The sequence below is a fragment of the Halichoerus grypus genome, chromosome 7, assembly GCF_964656455.1.
Source record: "Halichoerus grypus chromosome 7, mHalGry1.hap1.1, whole genome shotgun sequence".
NCBI lineage: Eukaryota > Metazoa > Chordata > Mammalia > Carnivora > Phocidae > Halichoerus > Halichoerus grypus.
Genome location: NC_135718.1, coordinates 472,439 through 494,404, shown reverse-complemented (window position 1 = coordinate 494,404; position 21,966 = coordinate 472,439). Strand labels below are relative to the sequence as shown.

The 21,966-nt window shown below is 59.7% G+C and overlaps 3 protein-coding genes across 3 annotated transcripts in view; all 3 read left to right on the top strand.

Moving 5' to 3' along the window:
• KNDC1 (kinase non-catalytic C-lobe domain containing 1) overlaps positions 1 to 6,987 on the top strand; it is a 65,693-nt gene extending 58,706 nt beyond the window's left edge. Inside the window, 4 exon segments of the mRNA XM_078076932.1 lie at positions 2,206 to 2,328; positions 2,413 to 2,472; positions 3,251 to 3,408; positions 4,973 to 6,987. Of these exon segments, the coding sequence (XP_077933058.1) occupies positions 2,206 to 2,328; positions 2,413 to 2,472; positions 3,251 to 3,408; positions 4,973 to 5,204 (573 nt within the window). The 3' untranslated portion in view covers positions 5,205 to 6,987.
• Positions 6,988 to 10,804: 3,817 nt separating this feature from the next.
• Positions 10,805 to 12,015, top strand: UTF1 (undifferentiated embryonic cell transcription factor 1). Its single transcript, XM_036109605.2, has 2 exons — positions 10,805 to 11,378; positions 11,531 to 12,015. The coding sequence occupies exons 1-2, from the start codon at positions 10,805 to 10,807 to the stop codon at positions 12,013 to 12,015; spliced, it is 1,059 nt and encodes a 352-aa protein (XP_035965498.2).
• A 7,611-nt stretch (positions 12,016 to 19,626) lies between these two features.
• On the top strand, positions 19,627 to 21,765 carry VENTX (VENT homeobox). The gene is made up of 3 exons (XM_036109633.1): positions 19,627 to 19,675; positions 21,140 to 21,300; positions 21,376 to 21,765. The coding sequence occupies exons 1-3, from the start codon at positions 19,627 to 19,629 to the stop codon at positions 21,763 to 21,765; spliced, it is 600 nt and encodes a 199-aa protein (XP_035965526.1).
• Positions 21,766 to 21,966: the final 201 nt, after the last annotated feature.

Genomic DNA, 21,966 nt, shown 5'->3' with positions numbered 1-21,966 from the left:
ATTACAGATATCATGAGTGACATCAAGATGTGGCTTCCCTAAATCAGGGTCTTCGAACAGGGGCTTGTGTGGTTGGGCTTCACAAGGACTTCCAAGGAGAACCGACCAAGGACAGTCAATAGTCACTTCACGGACCTCAGCTTCCCAGGAGTATTCCTACACCTGAGCCCCCAAAAAGAGGGAGGACAGGCCCCCATCCAGCCCAAGAGAGAAGATGGGCTCTGTGCCCTGAGTCTGCAGGTTCCCTGCCCAGCGGGTCAACACAGAGAGGCACGACACGTTTACAGGCCTGCATGGTCAGCACAACGGAACAGATCGACAGATGCACACCCAGTTGCTGGCACCCAGCTTGGAAGGGCTCATGGTGTCACCGGGGCAGAACTCCTTCCATTGTCGTGAAAGGGCTCCCACATCCCTGTAAGCAAAGGACAGAATTATTCAAATGAGCAATACACCCACATGCAGGAACCAACGGGAGAGAGTGGGAGCCGTGTTTCTAATGAAACTGCACGTGGACCTTGGACAAAGGTGTTTGTCACATTCTGATGATACATCGTTTCACACATTGTGTGTTACTTACTGTAATATCAGAACAATCCAGAGAAACTGTGGTCAAGAAAATGGCTAAAATTCTATTTTGAGCCAGAGAATACAATGGGCAGTCATTAACTGTCCTTGGTGGTAACCGTGCAGTCGTGCAGATGACCCTTGGGGGCACAGAATGGAAAGACAGGTGAAGAAGAAAAAGAAACAGTGTGAAGCTTGCCACCTTAAAGAAAAGCTTGCTGACTTTTTTTTTTAGATGAATTATCGTGGATTTGAAGGCAAAACTGGATTTCAGTTTAATCAGATAGTCTTTCAAGTGATAGGACACAGCAGCGAAAAGAAAGCAGCAACCCAAATGTCCACCCACAGATAAATGGATAAACAAGATGTGGTCTGTCTGTTCTCTGGAATGTCATTCAGCCTTAAAAAGGAATCAAGTCCCGATACAGGCTACAGCGTGGATGAACCTAAAGGACATTACGCTCAGGGAAACCAGCCAGTCACAGAAAGACAAATACTGCGTGATTCCACTTTAGGAGGCCCCTGCAGTGGTGGAAATCACACAGCCAGAAAGTAGAAGGCCGGGCGCCAGGGGCTGGGGGCGAGGGATGGGGAGCAGGGGTCTGATGCTTGCAGTTTCAGTTTCACAAAACAGAGTTCTAGGCTGTGACCCAAGCAGGGGAGTGTAGTTAACACTACTGAGCTATCTTAAAAACGGTTCAAGAGTAGATTTTATATTACGCATTTTTTACCACAAACATTTTTTTAAAAAAACAAAAATGCGATGGAACAGTTTTATCTGAAAGTGCTGGAAAGTACATATTTTGAATCTGTTTAAATATATGAAGAAAAAATTGGGATGTCAACTTCAAAAGTATAAGCGAGTAAATGTTTTTCAAGCTCTTTTAAGAGGCACGCAGCTGGACAATGGGAGGCCACCAGGGTGAATGAGCTTCCATCTGCGTGACCCTTGAGAGCATCGGAATCTGCACAGACAAGGTCAAGCCCAGTGCAGAGGCACGTGGTTGGGACCCACAGGCACTGTCCCCACCTGAAGGGTGGCCCCGGCCCGGGTGACAGTTCATAGGGTGAGGCAGCTCTGAAAGGGTGTGCCCCGTTAGGAATGAGAACCCCGTGGGGTGTTCCTGTCGAATCTGCTGACCGTGGAACCAAACCCACCCCACCCCCACCCGTCAGGCTCTGAAACCGGGGGGAGCAGTAGACTCCGCCCTGCAGAAAATGAGAAGCTGCCTGTTTGTTTCGCGACGGCCACTAGAGGTATGGGCTCCCTCCTCCCCAGCCGGGCGCCTTCCGGGTCCTGAAGCTGGGCCCCCTCCCCCATTTGTCCTGCTCCTAGAGCAGAGGTTTGTCTTGGGAGTGACTTTGCTTTTGAGGAGTGAGGTTGACTTCTTTTCACATCTTTATGCTTATGGGGCACTTGCCTTTCTGTTTTGTGTTTTCAAGTCATGCCTGTCCTCCTGCCCCGTCACGGCCACTGCCCCCCAGACCGGAGCCCACTCACCACCTGCTTCCCACACAGGTGGTGGGGCCCTCGCTGCCCCGGTGCCTGGCGCTGGGTTACTGTGACGGGTCCCCAGAGGCTCTCTACCAGCTTGTCTTAAATCAGAGGACCCTGAGTATGTCCTTCTCTGGTTTCAGTTGCAGGTGAATTTGCTGTCCAAATTTTTGCTGATTGCGAAATCTTGCTACGAGCAGAGGAACTTCGCGACAGCCATGCAGATTCTGGGAGGCCTGGAGCACCTGGCCGTGAGGCAGTCCCCTGTGAGTCACCCTGGAGAGCCACTGGCCACGGGCGGGCATGTGGGCACCGCGGCCGCAGGGGGCTCACCTGTGCTTTTATTTCAGGCCTGGAGAATTTTACCCGCGAAGATAGCGGAGGTCATGGAAGAGCTGAAGGCCGTCGAGGTACTGGTGCTGCGCATGAGCTTCTGGAAGCTTGTGTCCACCTGGGGCGTCCCCTGCAGACATGCTCTGCACCTCTCGGGGGGGCTCACCAGGCAGAGCCTGCCTCGCGGCCCCCAGACCACACAGCCACCCACACCCCCACCCAGAGCTGCCCAGTCTTGCCCATCTCCCCACAGGGCACGGCCAGTGCGCCGGGTACAGGTGCCCAGAGGACCACACTGAGCTTAGGGACCCGCCGGCCTCCTTGCAGCCTCCTGAGATCATGCATGAGGAAACACTGGAAGGCTGGGCATTTCCCTGGAGGAGGCCCTGGGAGCAGACTGCCGCCGAGGGCCCACAGCTCCTGCCCCAAACAGCTCTCTGTGGGGCGGGAGGGCTGGCGTGTGTCCTCAGTCGACACCAGAAACAGGTCCCTGAAGCCGGGCAGCCTGGGTCTTGGCCCCCTTGGGGCAGCTGGGTCACCCGGCTATTTTGTGGAGCCCAGAGAGAGTCAGTTAGGAAACAAGTTTGCCATTTCTGGTGGCAGGAAGTGTGTAGCTTTCCGATGGGTGTGTCCGCGTTCCCTTGGCGTCTGCAGGCTTCAGACATCCAGACTTTTGACCCCGATCCAATCATCTGAGGCACAGTGAGGATCGGGTGTAAATCAGTGCTGTGTAGCCCCCTTGCCGGGGGCGGGGGGGGGGGGGTTACTAGCACCAACCCAGACTGGCTGAGCTGAGTGCCCTGGACTGACCTCTCATCCGTCTCCCCCTCCCCACACCCCTGGCTGGGCCCCCAGGTCTTCCTGAAGAGCGACAGCCTGTGTCTGATGGAAGGACGGCGCTTCCGGGCCCAGCCCACGCTGCCCTCAGCCCGCCTCCTGGCCATGCACATCCAGCAGCTGGAGACAGGGGGCTTCACCATGACCAATGGGGCCCACAGGTGGAGCAAGCTCAGGTGAGGGGCTATGCTCCCAGCGACCCATGGGCCCCTCGCCCTAGCGCTGTCTGCACAGCACCCGTGGCCAGTCCTCAGCCTGCTCCGGTGGTGCCACGGTTCCCCTGCCCAGCACCCCTGGGGGCCCGGCACACCTGGGAGGGGCAGACTGGGGGCTGCTTGTGAAAACCACCTTGGTGACCCCAGACAAAGAGGGCCACGCTCATCTCTGCCTCGGAAGCCGCAAGCTGCCTCCACCCCTCCTCCCCTGGGGGCTCCAGGCCTCATCGGAGATGCCCCCCCATATCTCACAGGCCTGGGCCAGCCCTTCTCCAGAGGCCTGCACCCCCATAGCCTTGGACCCACCTGTTCTCCTTCCCCCCTCTGCATCACCCACATGTGCAGACGGGTGAGGCTCGTCAGGCCACAGTCCAGCTGCACACCCCTTAGGGTCAAGGGCAGATCTCAGCAGGCACAGCCCAGGGGACCTGCAGCCCAGTGGTTCCAACCTCCTTCTGGTCACCAACTTAAAAAGTTACTTAAGAGGTACCACAGTGCACACTGGTCCGTGTCAGCAAAACGGAAACTAACAATTAAGAGGGAAGGCCACAGTCCCGAAGGAGCGTGGGCGGAGGCCTGATGATGACTCTTCTTCACTCTGTTTTAGGTCTGGATGTATATGCATGTTTGTCTTTATTTATTTGAGGGAGAGAGATGGGCGGCGGGGGGGCGGGGTGCAGAGGGAGAGAGAGAATCCCAAGCAGGCTCCATGCCCAGCACAGAGCCCCCACGTGGGGCTCGATCTCAGGACCTGGAGATCATGACCTGAGCCCAAATCAAGAGTCGGACGCATAACCGACTGAGCCACCGGGGCGCCCCGCATGCTCGTCTTTTAATGACCAAAGTGCAGTCCTTCATTCTGGAGGTGCTGTCTCTTCATCCACAATCAGGATGAGAATGTCTGTGAAGTCCACGGCCTTCCCCAGGCGGAATTACTGACTTCTGCTTCGTGGTCCCTGTTTTCTTGGATGACACCCAGGGGTGTGTGGTCACAGTTAACTTCCCGCTCTCCAGGGAAGTGAGTCCCGGTGCACAGCGTTGGCCAATGCCCAGGGTGTAAATACTTTTGTGATGGTGGCTCTTGAGCCGGGATCATGATGTCCCTGAACACAGAGCTGGGGAGAAACATGTGCCCAGTGACCCCTGAGTACACCCTTAAGTGACCCTGCGTCTGTCTATCTCCTCTACCTCCTCCGTGGGCGCTCAGGGGCTGACACTGGGGTGTATTCATGTCGGAACCCTTAGCACCAACCAGGCCCAGCACAGATTTTCAGCACATGTTTATGGACTGAAGAGTGGCTGGATGGACCGACGGACAGAGGCATGAGCAGAGGGATGGATGGGAGTGCGGGTGGGCAGACAGGCCTGAGTACTGAAATGAGGTTGGGCCTTGTGAATAAATACAGAAAACTCACCCCAGAGTTTGTACTAGGAGAGGTTTGGGTTACACACTTCCCGGGATGCGCTGGGAATTCACAAGCACAGGCTCATGCAGACTAACAGGTCACGTCTCCCCCATCCACAGAAACATAGCCAAGGTGGTGAGCCAGGTGCGTGCATTCCAGGAGAACCCCTACACGTTCGCGCCCGACCCCAAGCTGCAGTCCTACCTCAAGCAAAGAATCGCACGCTTCAGCGGGGCCGACATTTCCATTTTAGCGGCGGACAACAGGGCCTCCTTCCACCAGATCACCAGCGAAAAGCACTCCCGGAAGATCCAGGACAAGTTACGGAGAATGAAGGCCACGTTTCAGTAACGGGGACGGCGGGTGTGGTGGGGATTCCAAAGCAAGGACAGACCTGGGTAGAAAGGAGGCACCGCTTGCTGTCCCAGGCCCAGAAGGTCCCAGCAACGCGCACCTGCCGCTGTAGACTAGGGAGCCCAACAGCATGGCGCGGGACCCGGGGCTCAGCGTGGGCGGCGGGGTACATGCCCGGGGGGCACCGGGAGGGGAAGGCTCCAGGGCCTGGCTAAGCCGGAGAGGACAGGCTCCAGTGGAGGTCGGGGTGTTTCTGCTAGTGTAAAACTATATTTAAAAATTAAAACAGAAATAGAATAAGTAAACTCCCCAGGAGCCACATACCCATTTATACTTCTTAGAGATAAACCGCTCTCCCCCAGGTCCCCAGGGATCCCGCCCCCCAAAAACCCACACCCACCCACCCTGACTCAGAGCAGTGTTTTCATGAGTTTGGCTTATGTCTGCCCAGCAACCAAGGACCAAAATGACCTCTGACCCCTATGCCAACCACAGGTTCCAGGGGTTTCCAAAACCTTCCACTGGGGCCCTGAGGCTTCCCAGTGGCCCAAGCCCCAACCTGGGTCCACACTCCCATGCCCAGACCTCCCCACTTCCACTCAGACCCCCCCAAACCTCCCCCCACACTCCTCAGACCTCTCCTCACACCCCAGACTTTCCCTCCACGCTCCCCACCTCCCCGGACCCCTCCTTCCAGAACCCCCTCTAGGGGCCCAGCTCAGCTCACCCCCATTCCAGCCCACGTGGGGGTGCCCGAGTTTTGCAGCCCTTGCCCCAGCAGGCCTGATGGGATCTGTCCCGGCCCAGCCTCCTGCTGCTGGTGAGCACCTCACAGCTCCACGCTGCAGCCCCCAGTGCCCGCGGCCCCGCGTGCCCTCCGCCGTTGCCAACCCCCACCACTTAGAACAGCTCCCAGTGAGGCCTGCAAGGCTCTGCTTCCCAGCAAAGCACACAGGTCACAAACAGCAGCTCCAGAGCAGACTCAAGGCCTCGGGGCCCTGAGAGCATCCCCCAGTCCCACCTGGTGGCCTGGGGGCCTCAGGCCTGGGGCCCGCACCCCTCTGCCTCAGCAGCCATGCATGCGCCGCGCACACCTCCGCCCCGGCTCCCGCCGCTTTCCTTCACTAGTGCTTTGTCCGAGCCGTGGAGGAGATGACGTGTGCTGCCTGGATGGTTCCAGGCGCTTCCCCGGGGCTCTGTGTCCAAACAGCCGGTGCTGGGCGTTTGCTCAGCAGGTGGAAGACGCCCCCGGCCAGATGTACTGGGACCAGGAAGGTGCGGTCGCACCCCTCACGACAGGGAGCTCAGACCCCTGGCACCATCCTGGGCACCAGCGTTCTCACGTGGCAGATCGCTGGGGGACCGGAGGTGGTCCTCTTGCTTCAGAATCAGTGATTCTTTAGAACAACCAGCTAGTGGTATTTCTGGGAAAACTGTCACTTGTGATAAAATGCCGAGTCTGTAATGTAGGAAGCGTTTCCCACATAAACTCATCCCAGACATCTGAACAGAAGAGGGACTCAGTGCTTCCCGCCACGCAGATGCGGGGCGGCTTCTGTATGAGGGTTATGTTCGACTAAACGCCTCCGATCTCCGACTCTGAGTCTCACAAAGGTGGTGCCACGGAGCCTGAAGCGGAGTTAGCGTCTGGCGCAAACGCACATTCCAGCCGTAACGATTTGTTCACGGGAAAGTGACCGGGCTTTCAGCTTAAGCACGACTGTCGGCATGTCGCTCGAATGTCACCGGCACAGATTTCTAAATAAAATCATTTCTACCACGACGGCTTCCATAGGCCTTATTTTGTTTGTCTCCAAAGTGACACTTGCTTTGGGGGTCAGGGTGGGCTCCCTCGTGGCCAGAGACAACTGCAGGGGTGCTCCTGAGGGCACAAGGGGACAAGAAGTCCTAGCCACAGCCGTGTCCTTGGGTGGCACGGACAAGGGCCAGATCTGCCGATTCGCTTAATTCAGGGCCCACCAGAACCGAACCCCGGAACCCCCGGGCCTGGGAGCGAGCAGACTCCTTCTACTGCTGCAGGAAACGTTTACCTGCAAACCACTCAAAACTGCTGAGCCGCCAAGGCCCCACCACGGCACAGCCCCAAAGCTACTCTGCCATGGACTCTGCCCAGCCTCAGCCAGGTCCCACGTGGCAGGCCCCACGCCGCAGCAGACCACCAACCTCACCCAGAGCCTCAGGGCAGGACAGCCAGCCCCTCCTTCCCCAGGGCAAGGCAGGGGTGTTCCTTGAGGCTGCCACTGCGAAGGGTCCTGACAGAAGAGCTTAGGATTGGTGGGCACTGCAAAAGGAGAGGTGGAAGGCCGGGGGTTCAAATAATTTGGGGACATAAATGGTTGATGTTTTCTGTGGCAGAATCATCTGGGAACATCCCTGTAATGAATGATGAAGCCCTCTGCGTGGCAGGAGAGTCCCAGAAGAGGAAAGTCACTGGACAGTAGCAGCCACCGTTAGGTGGTTCTGGTGTCCCCGTTGTGGGTGGGTGGGTGATTTCCGTCCTCATCCACCTTAAAATCACTAAACCCTGCTGTCTCTTCCTTCTGAGAAAGGCCATAAGACCAGGGTCTCCCTCCACTTCACTGGTCTAATCAAATCAATGGGTTTTTCTTTAGGTGAACTGACAGCCCCTTAGGCCCCACAACGAGCCCTGCTTCCCAGGGTCCCCCACCCACCCACCCTGTGCAGTCCCTTCCTGCACCAGATGGAGGCTGGCTCAGTGTACTGAGGCTCTGGGGGGAGCCCTCACTATGTGCGGTTTGACTACCCCCAAGAGCACCATGCTGGCGCAAGCCCAAGGTAGCCCTGGTGGGCTGAATAGAGATGGAGAGAGGGATGTCTGGCCAGCCAGCCCATGAGCCGCCTTCTGGAGAAGGCCTGCGGAGCCCCGGGCAGTCAGGCCCTGGCCTGGGAAGTGGTGCCCAGTCAGGAGGGAGCACCCATCAGCCCACCTGCACCCTGGTGCCAGGTCCGACCACAGAATCAGCAGCATAACCAAACAGCATCAGCCCTGGCCACGGCTCAGAGTGCTGGGCTATGCCGTGCTAAACAACTCACTGATCCGTTCGTTGCGTGCTGTGGGGGGTTGCGCTCCCTGCTCTGAGAGGGGCTTCCGGCCTGTGAAAGGGGACCCCGTCAGCTGGCCCCCGACCACGATGGTCCTTTAGACAGGGGCAGTCTGGGGTCGCTTCCTATGGCCACTATTACTATTTGAAGCCTGCTCTACATGTGGGGGGGGGGTCTCGGGGGCACGCTGCGGGAGGGGCTGCCCTGTCTCTTCACCCACCTCCCACCCCTTTAGGGGGCTGACCTACGTCACCATGGGAAACAGTGGTTTGAAGGGAAAGGGCGAGGCCCAAGACCACATAGGGACTGCCCTCCAGTCAGGGGACAGACTTCTCACCAGAGTCCAGATGAGCAATCCTAAAGCTACTTTCCTTACACACGAGGGCTCATCAATAAGTACGTCGTAGATAAGGTTGCTGGCCTCCTGCTGTCAGAGAACGAAGCTGCGGAAGAGCTGGTGGGGAGGCTAGGTGTGTGTGGACATGTGGGTCGGTACACACATGCGCTTCCTGGCACACCCTCCACAGGGCCGCGCGGGGCTTCGCTCTCGTTGGACCATCTCTGCGGGCGGCCCTGGGCACTGCAGGGGGGGCTCCCAGCACCTCTGGTCTCTACCCCCCCGATGCCAGCAGCACCCCCAAGTTGTGACAACCAATGTCTCCAGGCATCACCCAATGTACCCTGGGGGGCAAACTATTCCCCCGAGAACCAGTGGCCTGGAAACAGTGACACCCAGTAGCATCAGGCACACCCCGTATCCAGATCTTGGGTTGCAGATACCATTCTCCAAAAAAAAGGAACCAGAGATTTTTGGAGAAATGGCAGAAGGGTTGATTCTCTAGTGGAGAATGTACAAAGCAGAGGTATCTGGTAGCATCACAAAGCAAAGACCCGCGGCGGGGGGGGGGGGGGGGGGGCATGTCAAAAGGACACAGGACAAGAGGGAAAGGGGAAAAGAGTTGTGGCGATCTGAGCCCCTAAACACGACAGCGTGGGACTGCACCCTGGGAATAGAACACCCACGAGTCCACTGAACAGGAAGAATTACAGGAGAATCCCAAACAACACACGCAGGTGCCCCCCCGAAGGGTGGGGTGCACCCAGTGACTGGCCCCGGCTGCAGGGCAGGGAGGGGAAGTGGAGAGATGGCGGGCACTGCTTGAACTCCTAGATCTTCTTCCCAAAAACCCATAACCAGGCTAATCATGAGAAGGCACCTGACAAACCCAAATAGAGGGACATCCACAAAACACCCAACAGTCTCCTCAAAGTGTCAAGAACAAGAGTGAGAAACTGCCAGGGTCCAGAGGGGACAAAGGAGGCAGGACGACCAAACGCAGAGCAGTACCCTGGACCGGGTCCCGGGGCAGAAAAGACACATCCGTGTGAAAGCTGGGGAAACCTGGAAAAACCCTATTACGCTCTGTGGCTCAGCCAGTGGTGTTGTGCCAACGGGAATTTCTCAGCTTTGACAAAGGTGCCATGGTCCCATGAGACGCTCACCTGAAGGGACGCACGGGGACACCAGCACCTTCTCTGCCACCTGGCTGTAAATCTAAAATTGTCCCAAACTAAGAAGTTGTAAAAACTACTAGACCTAGTATACAGAAATACAATTGATTTTTGTTTATTCCTGTATTCAGTGACCTCGCTAAATTCATTTATTAATTCTAATGTGCTTGCAGGCTATTTTGTATTTCCCATGTTTACAATCATATCACCTGCAAATAATGATGCTTTTACTTCTTCCTTTCCCATCTTTATAAACCTTACTCCTTTTTCTTGTCTTATTGCTCTGGCTAGACTTCTAGAATAACGTTCGATAGAATCAGTGGTGCTGGGCACCACCCTAATTCCTAATCGCAGGGGGTCATGCTCAATATTCTCTTAGTCATGAGGTAAGCTGTAGGTAGTCCTCATCGGAATAAAGCAGTGTTTTCTGTGAAGTGTGTGTGTGAATTATGACACGAATTCTGAATACCGGCCGTGCTCAGCACGTCCTACCCTCAGCGGGCCGCACGCAGGGCGACCCCCCCTCCCGCGCACCAGCGCCACCGCGGGGGGGCGGGGCCCGCACACCACGGCCTCTGCGAACCACAGGCCAGGAAGCACCTAAGGCAAAAGGGAGGGGCGCGGGGGGGCCCTCCTGGAGCTGGAATGTTCCAGCGCGGCGGTGAAAGGGCACGGCACATGCGTAAAAACGAATCGCCCCCTTGCGCGCCTGAGGCGAGCTGCCGGATCCGTTCGTACCTCAGTGCAGAGACTTTTAAGAAGTACAACACTCTCGCTTAGCGGGTTGTTGCCGGTCAGGACCCGGCCCAAGTCGAAGTTGGCGGGCAGCGGGGGCGGGGCGGCGCGGGGCGGGGCGCGCGGGGGCGCGCGGGGGCGGGCGGCGTAGACCCGCGCCGGCTCCGGCTCCCGCTCGGTCTCCAGCGAGCTCGCACCCTCCGAGCGCGTGTGGGCGGCCTCTCCCGGGCCGCGGCCCCGACCCCGCGACCCCGCCGGCCCTCGGGATGCTGCTCCGGCCGCGGCGGCCGCCCCCCCCCGCGCCCCCCGCGCCCGCATCGCCCGCCAGCCCGGACCCCGAGCCGCGGCCGGCCGGGGGCGCCCCGGGGACCCCGCCCGGGCGGCCCCCCTCGCCCGGCGCGCTGGCGGCGCCCGCGTCCCCCGCGTCCCCCGGCCTCCCGGGCTCGCCCGTGTCCCCGGGCTCGGCGCAGCGCACGCCCTGGAGCGCCCGCGAGACGGAGCTGCTGCTGGGCACCCTGCTCCAGCCGGCCGTGTGGCGCGCGCTGCTGCTCGACCGCCGCCAGGCGCTCCCCACCTACCGCCGCGTGTCGGCCGCGCTGGCCCGCCAGCAGGTGCGCCGCACGCCCGCGCAGTGCCGCCGCCGCTACAAGTTCCTTAAGGACAAGCTCCGCGACGCCCAGGGCCAGCCGCCCGGGCCCTTCGACGCGCAGATCCGCGAGCTCATGGGGCTGCTGGGCGACAACGGACACCGACGCGGCCGCCGCCGGTCCCCGGGGCCCGGGCGCCCCCCGCGCGGACGCCGCCCGGCCCCCGCCGCGCCCCACTCGCCCGCCGAGCCAGGTAAGGGGGGCGCGGTCCCGGGACGCGAGAGGGCCGGGGGTGCCTTGGACGCCGTCCGATGGGGGGGGAGGGGCGGATCGGAGCCCCGGGGGCGTGGGGGCGGCGGCGGGCGCTCCTCCAGAGCCTGGCCCGACGGCCCCGCCGCGTTCCAGACGTCCCGCCGCCGCCGGCCGCCCGCGACCCCGACGCAGACCCGGCGTGGACGCTCAGGTTCAGCCCGACCCCGCCCAAGTCTGCCGACACCCCCCGAGTTCCCGGCTCCCCGACGGCGCTCTCCACGGTCGCCGCCGCGCCGGGCCGCCCCGAAGACCACGCGCCTTTCCGTGCCCCGGGATCCCCGCCGCCACCGGCCCTGGACGCCACCCGGGAGGACCCCGACTCTCCGCCCAGCCGCCCCGAGGACCACGCGTCCCCGCAGTCCGCGCCCCCGTCGCTGAACGCCGCCCTTCTGCAGACCCTGGGGCACCTGGGCGACATCGTGGCCATCCTGGGCCCGCTGCGCGACCAGCTGCTGACCCTGAACCAGCACGTGGAGCAGCTGCGCGGCTCCTTCGACCAGACCGTGTCCCTGGCCGTGGGCTTCATCTTAGGCAGCGCCGCGGCCGAGCGAGGCGTCCTGGCCGACCGGCGAGAGTGAGGCCTGGCCTGCACTGGTCCCTTCTGTAGGACCGTGTGCCCTCTGCCCTGACCCCATCCTGTGACCCTCCCCAATTCCAGATCTAGGTACGTTTAATAAAAAGGTTGTTTATTCCCGACTTAATTCTGTGAACGTGTGTACGTCTTGTGCTGGGTAGGAATGGCCCCTGCGGGTGGTGCCGGGACAGCCAGGGCTGCCTGGGCCCGGGGGTGTGCTGGGATGCTGGCCAGGACCTCCCCTAGGAGGCCAGTTTCCAAGGGCACGTGGAACCCGAAGTTGGGGTCCTTGTAACATGCTGGCTTTCCCAAGGTCTCCCAAACCCTGTGCACCAGCCCTTGATGGGTGACCATTCTCACCTTCCCTGGGAGCCCTGATGAGCTGGGGGGGGTCCCCTCTACTACGCCGCCCCAGCCTGAGCTGGGCTGCAGTTACGGTGTGCCCAGAGACCCACCTCTGCCCCAGGCAGGCCTGAGCCTCTCTGCTGAGCTCTGTCCGGGAAGCAGGACTCCTCAGGGGTGACTGCAACAGGAGAGGCAGGAGAGCTAAGGCACACCAGGGAAGGGGATCCTTTTGTCTCCAGGGAAGCGATTGCTCTAGGTGGGCCCCGGACAGCCGGACAGGGGCTCTGAGACTTTCGACTTTGGCCAAGGACCAGGTCCCAGCAGTTGTCAGAGGACTTGACCAAAACCGCCCTGGGAGCATTTTCCAAATAGTAATTGTGGCCCCACCCTCTACCGGTGGCTGGGAAAGGATAACTGGGTGGGCCTGGGAGGTGCTCCCGCCTCCAGAGAGATAAGGAAGTAGCCCCAGGGCACCTGGCCAGCATAACAATACAGTTTCTCTAGTAGGGGCTCATTCAGAGACTCAAGTGGTTGCCCTGGGCCACAAGGCTAAATGAGGGATGGGTGTTCTTGCTGGCCCTGTGTTCCAAGGTTCCAGCAGTCCCTGGGGCTCTGGGGTGGGTGGTGGAGCATTGCCCCCAAGTCCTTTTCTGGAGACAGAAGAGACCCCAGTTGGACCCTTGGCCTGCAGGGATCCCCAAGTGGGAGCAGGAGTGGTCTCCCCGACCCCAAAAGCTGTGCATTGATGGTAGGTCCTGGCAGCTCTGCGACACCAAAACCACAGAAGTGACTGGATGTCACCTCACTTGAGACACACTTGCCTCTGCTTCATGATGCAGTCCATGCTGTGGTCCCTGAGGGTCTCCAAGCTGCCAAAAACCTCCTACGGGGTGATTCCAGCCTGCAGACCTACCCACACAGCCCCTGCTCCTAGGTCAGAGCCCCAGGCTGGGGCATATATGCGCACCCCCCAGGGGTAGGGATGATGCCATGAGGTGTGTGCATCGCTCAGGTCGCCAGGGACCCTCTGCCTTGGAGAAAGGCTGTCTTGTGACCGAATGAAATCTATGGAAGTCATTGAGTTTGAGGTACAAGAAAAACCCCTCTGCCTTGCTGTGCGCGCGGCCCGTGGGGCGCATCCCATGGCTGCCTCCTCAGGACCCTTATGTCGGAGTAAGGAGTTTGAATGTTCCTTCTCTGCTCGTCCTTAGTGTCTTCCAGGCTGGGGAGGGGAGCTGTTTTGGCTGTTCTGGGCCAGATAAAAATCTGCTGTTGGGTAAAAAAAAATCTGTTGCTAAAGCCCTGAAGATTCCCAAGTCCCTTCTGGCTGGCCTCCGCCTCGTCTGTGGCTCTCCTGTGGGTCAGTGGGGTGAGCCGTGTCTTCACCCTGTTCTGTGACGTGCGTGTCTTACGCCAGTGTCCTGGGTTTGGTTCTGGGCGTGGGGGATGAACACACCACGGAAGGAATGGCCTCACCACGAGCACAGGCAGCGTCTCCCGCAGGGTCTCCTGGGACCGCTCCTCAGATTAGGGCCCCCTCTCATCTCACTAGGGGCCCTTGGAAAACAGATTCATACCTTTTTAAAATTTTTTAAATTAAAATATACATTAAAAAATGAGCCCTCTCCCCCACCAAGCACCCAGCTCAGCGGCGTCCAGCATGTTCTCTGTGTTGTGCAGCCAGCCCCACCCTCCAGCCCTACAACTTGCTCGTCCTCCCAGACGGAAGCTCGCTCCCCATCCCCTCCCCCGCCCTGGCACCCACCGTCTCGTCTCCGTCTCTGACTGTGCCGGCCCCGGGGACCTCACGAAGGTGGGGCACGCAGTGCTGGTCCTTCCGTGTCTGGCTTCTTTCACTCGGCATCAGGCCCTCGGGGCTGCTCCTCGCAAGGCTGAGACCCTCCTCCCTTCCTCCCTTCATCCATGTGGACGCTCGGGCCCCTTCCAGCTGTGTGTGAACCATGCTGTTGGGAACACGGGGTGCAAACATCTGTTCCAGTCCATGCGTTCAGTTCTCGGGGGTGCGCGCCCAGAGGTGGGATCGCTGGTAATTCTGTTTTTAATTCTTTGAGGAAGCTCCATACTGTTGTCCACGTGGCCGCACCATTTTACATTCCCGCCAACAGTACACAAGGGTTCCAGTTTGCATCCTCACCAACATGAATTTTCTTAGCTTTTTTTTTTTTTTTGATAGTAGCCATCCACGTGGGTGTGCAGCTCACACCTATAATGACTGTTCTCACAGCACGCACTCTATGGCAATGCCACAGGGAGTCATGCCCTACTGTTGAATTGCCTGGTCAACCCGCCAAGCTAGTATGGAGCTCACCTTCGTGCACATTCTGTTCGGTGCTGCACTGAGGGCCAGGAAGTGTCCACATCACCTGGGCCCCTCGTCAGCTCAGCCTGGGAAGCTCTGTGGCCGAGGGTCCTCTCCTCCCTGCTGTGGGGCCTGCCCACCCAGCCCGGCACCTTTCCCTTCCCGAGTGAAGAGTGTGTTTTCACATTGTGCTGATCCATCAAGGACCAGTGCTGTCCAGGCCCTTGTGAAGTAACTTTCTGGTGATCGATACGTTGGTTTTAAGAGAACACCTTAATGTTAAGTGTATTTTCTCCAAATAGGCAAAGAGCCCTATCGGTTTGGGTACTGCTTTTTTACTCCTCAATAGGTCTGCATTCGCTATCTCTCTGATGTCCAGTTGAGCCTAAAACTTAACAAAAGTAAACTTCCTTTGTGACTTCATGTTGGAAATTGCCGTCTTCTCAATCGTCATTGTTTATCTGTCCAAATTATCTTCTCTTCCATGTTTGTTCCTCTAATTACATCATCTATGTAATGCTCTACCGATAAACATTTTGGTATGTGCAACGTTCTCAAACCCCTGCTGCTTTTGGACTCTGCTCTGAGTCAGGCAGCCTCTGAAATCTGAAGTTTTCCAAGTCAAAGCAAACAGCTTAGTGTTCTTGACCTATCATTTTTGCAAAGAACACATCCCTAAGATTTTGGTAAATTTATCTCTCATATGATTTGTACGGAGATAGGACAGACTTCCTCTGTGTTGCTTCCGTTTTGCCGGAGGCCTGTGGGCTGCCTAGTCACCCCTCCTCCCCAATTTCCCGGCGTCTGTGATGTCTTCTGCCCTGGACCATGGACGCCAACCGCTCTGACTACATCACTGGTTCCTACTTGACCTCCCACACCAGTTCTGCAGCTAAATTTTCCTGTCTGTTGGAAAACATATTGCTCTAGATTGTGGACTGGATGCTTGTGTCCCCCAAAGTCATATACTGAAATCCTAACCCCCTGTGTGACGGTGTTAGGAGGTGGGGCCTTGGGATGGGCTGAGGCTCTGAGGGTGCAGCCTCATCCCTGGGATTAGTGCTTTCTAAGAAGAGACAGGACAGCAAAGAAGTGACCAGCTGCTGGCCAGGAGATGGCCCTCAGTGGAACCCCAGCACACCGGTGCCCTGGTCTTGGACCTCCAGCCTCCAGACTTGGGAGAAAGAAGTATCTGTTTAAGACCCCAGTCTGTGGTGCTGTTAGAGCTGCCAAGCGCCCAGACACTTGTCCAATCCACCACACGAGCGCATTTAGAATTCAATGCTGAGTCCACTCCAATGTTCCAGAAGTCTGCCTAGCCATCCCCTCACTTTGTTTTCCGTGGTGCCCACCAGAGCTCATCCACATGCTGCTGTCTCCCAGAATTGTCATTTCTGACAATTCTAGAGAAATCCTAACATTTTTTGTTCTTCCACTTTAACGAATAATGGCTGTTGGTGTGAGGCTCACCTCCTCCTGGCCTGGCCCAGATGCCAGCCTTGCTGAGCCCTTGGCTCTGTCCTGGGCCGCTTCGCAGGCCTCATACGTGGATGCAGCCCCTCCTCTCCATCACCAGCAGGTGAGGAGTCTGTTTGGGGTCTATCTGTTGGCCCACAGGCAAGCCATTCTGCCCATAGGGCGAGTTTGACTCTCACCTCCACAACAGCCAGTGAGCACTCCATTCCTTTCCTTATTTTTGGAGCCTTTGGTTCTGATACATTCCTTTAAGGGCCCTTCTGGCCTCCCCAAAAATGTCAGATCCCTGAAGGATCAGCAGTAGGTCTTACTCCCTGCTGTTCCAACGGGACCTGATTAACCCCGCCTGGTTTTCTGGTTGCATCTTCTACCAAATAGTTACCTGTAGCAACGCTATGGTTCTCTCCCCAGGCCTGCCTCTGTAAACAGAGCCGGAAGGTCCTGTGTCCCTTGGCCCTGCCGCTGGACTCCCTTCTCCATGGAGGGGGGCGTGGGAGGGGATGGGGGGCTGCTCTGCCTCATCACGCCTGCAGCCTGGAAATGTGGCACCCCACCCAGCTGGGGTGGGGTCCTGTCCACCTTGTTCCACACTCATGCCTAGGTTTTTTCCACCAGGAGCACAAACAGGAAGTTGGGGGGCTCCAACGGAGGGAGGGAGGAAGCCCAGGGGAGGGGCGTGGAAGGGCCGATGGGGAGTCTGAAGAGCAGGGGGCCCTGGAGCGAAGGCTAGGGGGCAAAGGGGGGGTGGGGAGAAGGAAGGGAAGGAGCCGCCCCGTTGGGGATCCAAGGTCGTGGTGTGGCGGGCGGGGAGGGGGAGGGGCGCGTGGTGGGGGAGGGGCGCGTGGTGGGGGAGGGGCTGGCGGGCCGCACGGCTGTGGCTTTAATTTCTCCGGGAGCCTGGGGCGGCCACGCGGAGCCGGAGCGAATCAGTGCCGGAGGGGCAGCGGTGCGGCCCCACTGGACCAGCCTGCCCTCCCTAATGGGGGTGGGCGTGGAGAAGGGGGTCTTGGGCGGGGCGGGCCTCCCTCGGCCGAGCGTCCGGGTTGGCCCTGGAGGCGCGCGGGGCGGGGCGGGGCGGAGGCGTCTGGGCTGCAGGACCGCCGGGACCTGGAGCCCAGGTGGAGGCCTTAGGTCCGGGAAGGTCCCGTGGAGGGAATGGGGGCTTTAGACGTGAGTCCGGGGCGGGGCTGCCAGGGCCTCGGAGGGACAGACTGGACTCCGCGTGGGGAGCCCCCTCTCCGGGGCCAGCAGGTGCTGGATTCAGGGGGGAGGTCAGCGGTCAGAGCCAAGGCCACACTCGGAGGAAGGCGGCGGGAGCGGCAGAGGGGCAGCAGACCCGGGGTGCACGTCCCAGAACCAGGGCGGGGGAAGGGTCTGCAGCCCCAGAGTGAGGAAGCTGAGGGCCGGCGCGGACTCGAGCTGCGGGAGAGAGGGAGGGACCCAGACGGCAGCGGGGAGGGGAGGGGGCCCTGAGCCCGGGGCGGGGTCCACCCCCGGCACGGCTAGCAGCCGGGGTGGGGGGGCGGTTCGGGTAGGGGAGGGTGTAGGCAGGAGGGCCCCCTTAGGGAGGACTCTCCTGGCAAGCTGCGGGATGGGGCCCTGAAAGATTCGAAGTGAAGAGAGCATAAAACTGCGTTTGCAAAGGCAGCACTAATTTCTGCACTTCATCAGTGAGTGCTGCTGAGCTCACGACGCGCTCCTTCCCGACGAATGCTCCCCTCGAGGATGCTTCTGGGGCCGCCTCTGCGCGGCCGGGGCGGTCGTGGGACGCTACTCCCCGGAGTCCGGCTTGTGTGGCGCCGCCCCCCACCCCACCTCCGTGGGTCGGGCAGGCCCCCACCAGCTGAGCCCTGTCGCCGCGGCGCTAGGAACCTGCCCCACAGGCGTCCTTAGAGCAGTCCCGGGGACCTCACTGTCCACACCAGCACACGCTGCGGGGACCCGCGGGGACCGGTGGACCAGCTAGGATGGCGCAGAGGCGTCGCGGTCCCTCCTCTGACCCTTCACGGGCCGGGGTCAGCGCCTGCCGGTTCCCGCTGTGCCCGCCGGAGTCGGCTCCCACATCACCCCCTGCCCGGCCGGAGAGTCTCGGAAGGCGGGGTTGGGGGTGTTAATCCCCGCCAGGCCCGAGGGGCCTTTGATCCCGCTGGGCGGGGCGGGCACAGAGGCTGGCGGTCCCGCCCAGGCTGGCGCCGGCGCCCCCGGGAGTCGGGCGGTGGGCTGGGGCAACCACCCCCCCTGGGGGGGGAGGTCGCCCTGGACCCAGCACGCGCTGGTCCTTGGGGTCATGTCCTGGAGAAAGGTGGTGGCCACCTGAGGATGCAGGAGGGGTGCATGACCCCAAAGGGAGCCTGCAGCCTTCCTGGAGCAGCGGTGTCCGGAGGCCTATACCCCCTTGAACCTGGGGCTCCAGCGCCCCTTGCGGCTCTGGGCCCCTGCTGGCCACAGTGGGGGCAGTCTTGGAGGGCGGGGAGGACAGCGGTTCCTCAGTCCTTCCTGCTGGGGTCCTCTTGGGAGCAGCAGGGAGGAGTCCATACTCCCAGCGGGCAGACACCCCTCCGTCCTGTCACTGGAATCCGGCTCTATGGCACCAGAGTGAAGTGGGGGGGGGTTGTGGGGGGGCCACTGAGTATAATCTGAGAGGGAGTGGCCAGTTGGAGCCAGTGGGTCCTCCCTGTCTGCCTGGTTGCAGTCCCCGTCCAGGAATGCCTGCCCTCTGTTCCTAGCCTGCTGGACAGCCGGAAGCAGTGGACACCTGCCCGGGAGCCCCCCGTCCTAGGAACAATAACGCGGACCCCCCCTGCTGGCACCCAAGCAGGTGTGCACACCTGTCACCTTTGGCACTGCAGATCCCCACGGGGCAGGAGACGAGGTGGCTCCGCACCCCCAAAGGACAAGCTTCCAGCATGGGTGCTAAACTGGGAGGGGGCCAGCCCTGGTGGGGGTGGGGGGCGATGAACGGATGTGACAAGTCCTCAACCAGCACATCTTCCTGACCGGTGGCCACAGCCCCGCCCCTCTCCAGACATCTTGGAGCCGGGGGAGGTGTGAATGGCCTCCTTTGTGCCTCTGAATTGAAGCAATTAGGTGCTACTTATCTGGGGGTGGGGAGGATTTAAGCCATCTACGCAAACCCACCTCCCACTCCCTCCTCCTGAGTTTATAAATGCAGCTCGGCTCTGCTAAACCTGCGGAGGACCTCGCGCCTTACTCCCACCGTCTGTTCTGCGGAGGACCCCGTACCTAACCCCCATCATCTATCCTGTGAGCCCTGAGGCTGGCCCCACAGGCATGTCTCCCTCCTCTACCCTGCCCAGTGTCCGCCAGCCATCCAGCTTTGGCTCAGTGGACTGGCTTTCCCAGAGCAGCCGTGTGGGGCCGTCACACACCTCCAGGCCCGCTGAATTCTCTTGGAGGCGTCTCTCTGCTCCAGCCAGGGTGTCCAGCAGCAGGGAGCTCCCTCAGACCGTGGGCATGGGGGAGAAGTCCTCAGAAGTGTCTTCGCCAGGGACGCCCACGGCTGGTAGGTCTGCGGATGGGTGGGGAGGATGCTCCCTTCCTTCCCGGACTGGGATGGGAGCCGGGGAGGGTTCAGTGGGGATGCCTTGACTGGGGTTGGAGGTGGGGACATTCTTACACGGGCTGGGGTTGGAGGTTTTACCTGACCCCTCTGGCAAGTAAACACTTGCTCTCAGAAGCAAAAGCCAGCAGGGAAGTTTTCCCTCCTCAAGCCCCTTGGGGCTCCTCTTCCCCACCCACCTCCTGGGAGGGCTGGCTTCTGGCCCTGGCCAGGCCACCTCTGGATGCCAAGCGTCAGCTCCGCAGGCTTGCCCAGCTCCTCACTGTGAGCCCCAACTCCGACCTTCGCCCCTTGGTGCAACTGGCTTCCCAGTTCTGCAGTGAGTCCTGGGGGCCCGTTTCCACAGGCGTCAGAGGGCTCTGGACACACGTGTCTTAAAGCTTGTGAAACCTGCCCGGTTCAGGGGGGTCGGTGTGGTTCTTCCCTCAAGGTGTGGGGCACCTTGGCACAGCATCCAGATTTCAGCCTCTTCACAGTGGACCTGGAGCCCTGCGGGTTTGGCTCGAGGGCAGCCCTGCTCTCCTGTGCTTAGGAATTCCCAATACCTTCTGTGCCTTGACTCCGGGAGGTCCTGGTGGCTTCCTAAACTCTGTCTAACCCCTGTCGTTTGCTGACGAGAGTTTTCTCGGTCTGTCTTTACGTCTTTGGGATGTAATCATTACTTTTAGCTTTAAAGTCCTATGTAGTCAGAAGTGGGGTTGATATTATCTGTTAAGTTTTCATTTTTGAAAAAGTTTAATCTTATGGAAAAATTTTATACTTCAATGAAGTAAAATTTTAAATTTATTCTCTGCAACCAGTGCCCCCCTCCTCAAAAACCCCAGCCAATCATCCCTGCATCCAAATCCTTCATGCTGACTAGTTACACCCTACCCCCCACCCTGTCTGAAGCAAAGCCCCTCTTGTCCTCCCACACACTTCCAGGTAAGTGTTAAAATTCATTTTGTGCAACCTGCTTCCCCCACAAAGAGCCAGGGTCCTGGGATCCAGCCCCGCATCGGGCTCCCTGCTCAGCGGGAAGCCTGCTTCTCCCACTCCCACTCCCCCTGCTTGTGTTCCCTCTCTCGCTGTGTCTCTCTCTGTCAAATAAATAAATAAAATCTTAAAAAAAAAAAAAAAAAAAAACTATTCCATCTGCAGTCCTCTTTCTCCAATATTCGTGTCCCCGGACTCCACCCCACACTTGAGCTGGCAGGGGAGGAGGGGGCTCTGCCTCGATCCACACTTGTGCCCAGACCCGGTGGGACAGCAGAGCAGAGAGCTACTAGAAAGGGGAAGCCTGAGCCAGGGGGGCCGTCTGCTCGTGCGGAGGCCCCGGCTGTTCCTCTCGTCCCCGTGTCTGCGGCGGGCTGCAGAACTTGTGGCCTTGTATCCCGAGGGATTCAGTGCCCTTCTGTCCTTCCTCAGGGTGGAGCAAGGAGGCAGACGCCCTGCGGGCTCCCCGCGTGCGCACGGCCTTCACCGCGGAGCAAGTCAGCACCCTGGAGAGCGCCTTCCAGCACCACCGCTACCTGGGCCCCCTGGAGCGCCGGAGGCTGGCCCGGGAGATGCGGCTCTCGGAGGTGCAGGTGAGGGGCCAGGCCGGGGTGGTGGCGGGACATGCGGCCCTTCTTGCCCCTGCTCTGATCGAGTTCTTCCCGCAGGTAAAAACCTGGTTTCAGAATCGCCGAATGAAACACAAACGCCAACTGCAGGACTCCCAGCTGAGCAGCCCCCTCTCTGGAGTGCTCTATCCACCGGTGGCTTTCCGCCCACCCCCCTCTGCCCTGGGCAGTGGCTTGCAGCTGCTGTGCCCTTGGGCATCCCCGCCTGGGCCTCCAGCTCTGGGACAGCCCCCTGGGTCCTTTTGGGATCTCTGCCAAGTGGAGCAAGCCTCCCTGGCCTTGACGTGGGCCTCGTGCAGCCGGCAGCCTCTGATGTGCTGTCTCCCAGACCCTGGGGCCCAGGCACACACGCTGGGCCTGGCCTTGTCCAGGGGGCCCTGGGACCTGTGTGCCTGCCCCAGCCCGGGGATGCCTTTTGAGGAGGTGTGATACGCCAGAGGCCTGGGCTGGAGCAGGAGCATGTCAGATGCTGCGTTCCCACGCAGAGCCGTTCACCGTTCATTTCCATCCCAGCCACACCAGGTGTGAGCCGTGTGCCCATCCACAAGCGGGACCTGGAACCCTGACCCACCGTAAGATTCTGCAGGTTTTGCAGCCATTCCCTCACTGAAAACTACTCCAGGCTTAGTT